This window comes from Bactrocera latifrons, unplaced genomic scaffold (assembly GCF_001853355.1).
Source record: "Bactrocera latifrons isolate USDA-ARS-PBARC rearing strain unplaced genomic scaffold, ASM185335v1 scaffold_387, whole genome shotgun sequence".
NCBI classification, from domain to species: Eukaryota; Metazoa; Arthropoda; class Insecta; order Diptera; family Tephritidae; genus Bactrocera; species Bactrocera latifrons.
In genome coordinates this window covers 137084-138942 of record NW_017537031.1, presented here as the reverse complement: position 1 = coordinate 138942, position 1859 = coordinate 137084, and the positions used below count along the sequence as shown (strand labels likewise).

The 1859-nt window shown below is 40.3% G+C and overlaps 1 protein-coding gene across 1 annotated transcript in view; it reads left to right on the top strand.

Moving 5' to 3' along the window:
- Window positions 1-1859, top strand: part of LOC108972220 (neurogenic locus protein delta-like) — an 18492-nt gene that overhangs the window by 4147 nt on the left and 12486 nt on the right. Inside the window, exon 2 of the mRNA XM_018938743.1 lies at window positions 338-392. Coding sequence (XP_018794288.1) covers window positions 338-392 — 55 coding nt within the window. The remainder of the gene's footprint in view (window positions 1-337; window positions 393-1859) is intronic.

The window sequence follows — 1859 nt, the reverse complement described above, 5'->3', positions numbered from 1 at the left end:
TTATTAGAAATTTTCTTAATTTTTTTCAAGTCTCATTTAATTAATAAAATGCAAATTTTTATCAAAACTAATTTCGTCTTCACTCCATTTTTTCTTTTTTGTTTTTGTAACCCATTTTTTACGATAACAATATTAGCGGCTTCAAAGTAATTTTGTTGGCRTTCTGATTCGTTTACTAATTTTTAATTTTTAATATTTCGCAATTTCCAAAATCAACTATTTAATAAAATATCACGTATTTTAGTGTTTAACTTTCATATTTAAAAGATTAGCTCATAACATGATTAATAATATTTGCAATAAATGACTCATAAATATTTTCRTCTTCTCATTGCAGCTGAGTGCACGAAAGGCTGCGAACATGGCCATTGCGACAAGCCCAATCAATGCATGTAAGTATATATCCAACTAACTACTGTCTATATTCACACACACACACACACACACAGTCACACAAAGAAGTGGAAATAAGTGTTGGTATTGCATGAACAAAGCAAATGTTATTAGTTTCTTAATAACCACACGAAATCATTTAAATAATACACGCCTGCACACGCTCGTTGCAACCACCACCCACCCAATTAATAGCAGCAAGCGGCGTTTCAGCGAATTCTCTTGCTGTACTCCAAATAGTTGCTAGTTTTATACTTTTTTTTTGTAATAAATTTATTTTTGAGCGCTCTTCTCTGTTTTATTGCCAAATCGCTTTGTTCGCCGCGCCATTCATTCATTCACCGCCGCCACCACCACCATCAGAAGGCGGTGGCAACTCACGCCGCTATTCATAGCACTCCAGTCACTCACTCGCTCACCCGCCAACTAGCAGTTCGTCAGCCAGCGCGCACATTTGTTTGCAGCTAATTAAAATTGGTTTTGCACGTTCGCTGTGTGGCGACGTGTTAGCGCATCACARCGCGCTTAGTTCGGCTACTGTGCGCTGCAAGCGCTTCTTATGCGCGTACGGGCGCGACACCCAAAGCTATTTCCTAGTGTTTTTTTCGTTGAGTTTTTCGCMTTGTCGCATCCTCAGCCATGGAGGTGTCACCGCGAGCACTACATTTGTTGTATTGTTGTTTTTGTTGTGTGCGCGCGCTCCTTTGACTGCATTTGAGTCTTCAAATTTCATGCAGCAACATCATTTTTGTGTTTGTTTATATTATTATAATGCGGCAACGGGCAGCGCCATGCACGTACATACCATCATGCCACATCAGGCAGTCTGTCAGCCAGCCGAAACACTCCCAAGCTGGCGGCATTAGTTTTGGCTGACAGTCAGCAGTTGAAACATCAACGCTGCGCTGCTGACTGGCACACCTTTTGTAGTTATTTAATCGGTTTTATTTTGCATTCCATATGCGCCCAGCTCGTGTATACTGCTTATTAGTTGCTCGAACACACACACACATACATCCAAGCATAGATATTCTTATTTGGTTGCTGCATACTTGGTGCCTATGAGTTTATGGCCGCCCTTTGTTGTCTTGGCTGCCACATAGTTGTGTCGTATTGCTGTTACTTTTTGTTGTTGTTTTATTTATTTTAATACACTAAAAGGGCGTATGCTGCCTGCCGCAACCATAAATAAAATGCCGTTTCATTTGCATTTATTAGCTTTTATTGCCTTCTCTACATATTTTCGCCCTCAAATTCATAGCCCAATATGCCACAAAAAAACTGCCGCAAAGCCTCCACCCTCCGGTGGTTCAAAGCGCGCAGAAATTACTTTTTGTCTGCCTGCCACCAACACACACAGGCATTTTGACGTTTTTTTTTTCCAAGTGCTGCACCTGCAATCTGATGATGCACCACATTGCAGTTAGTTTCTAGCGCGCATTGATATCTTTCTGTAACTTTTTTAA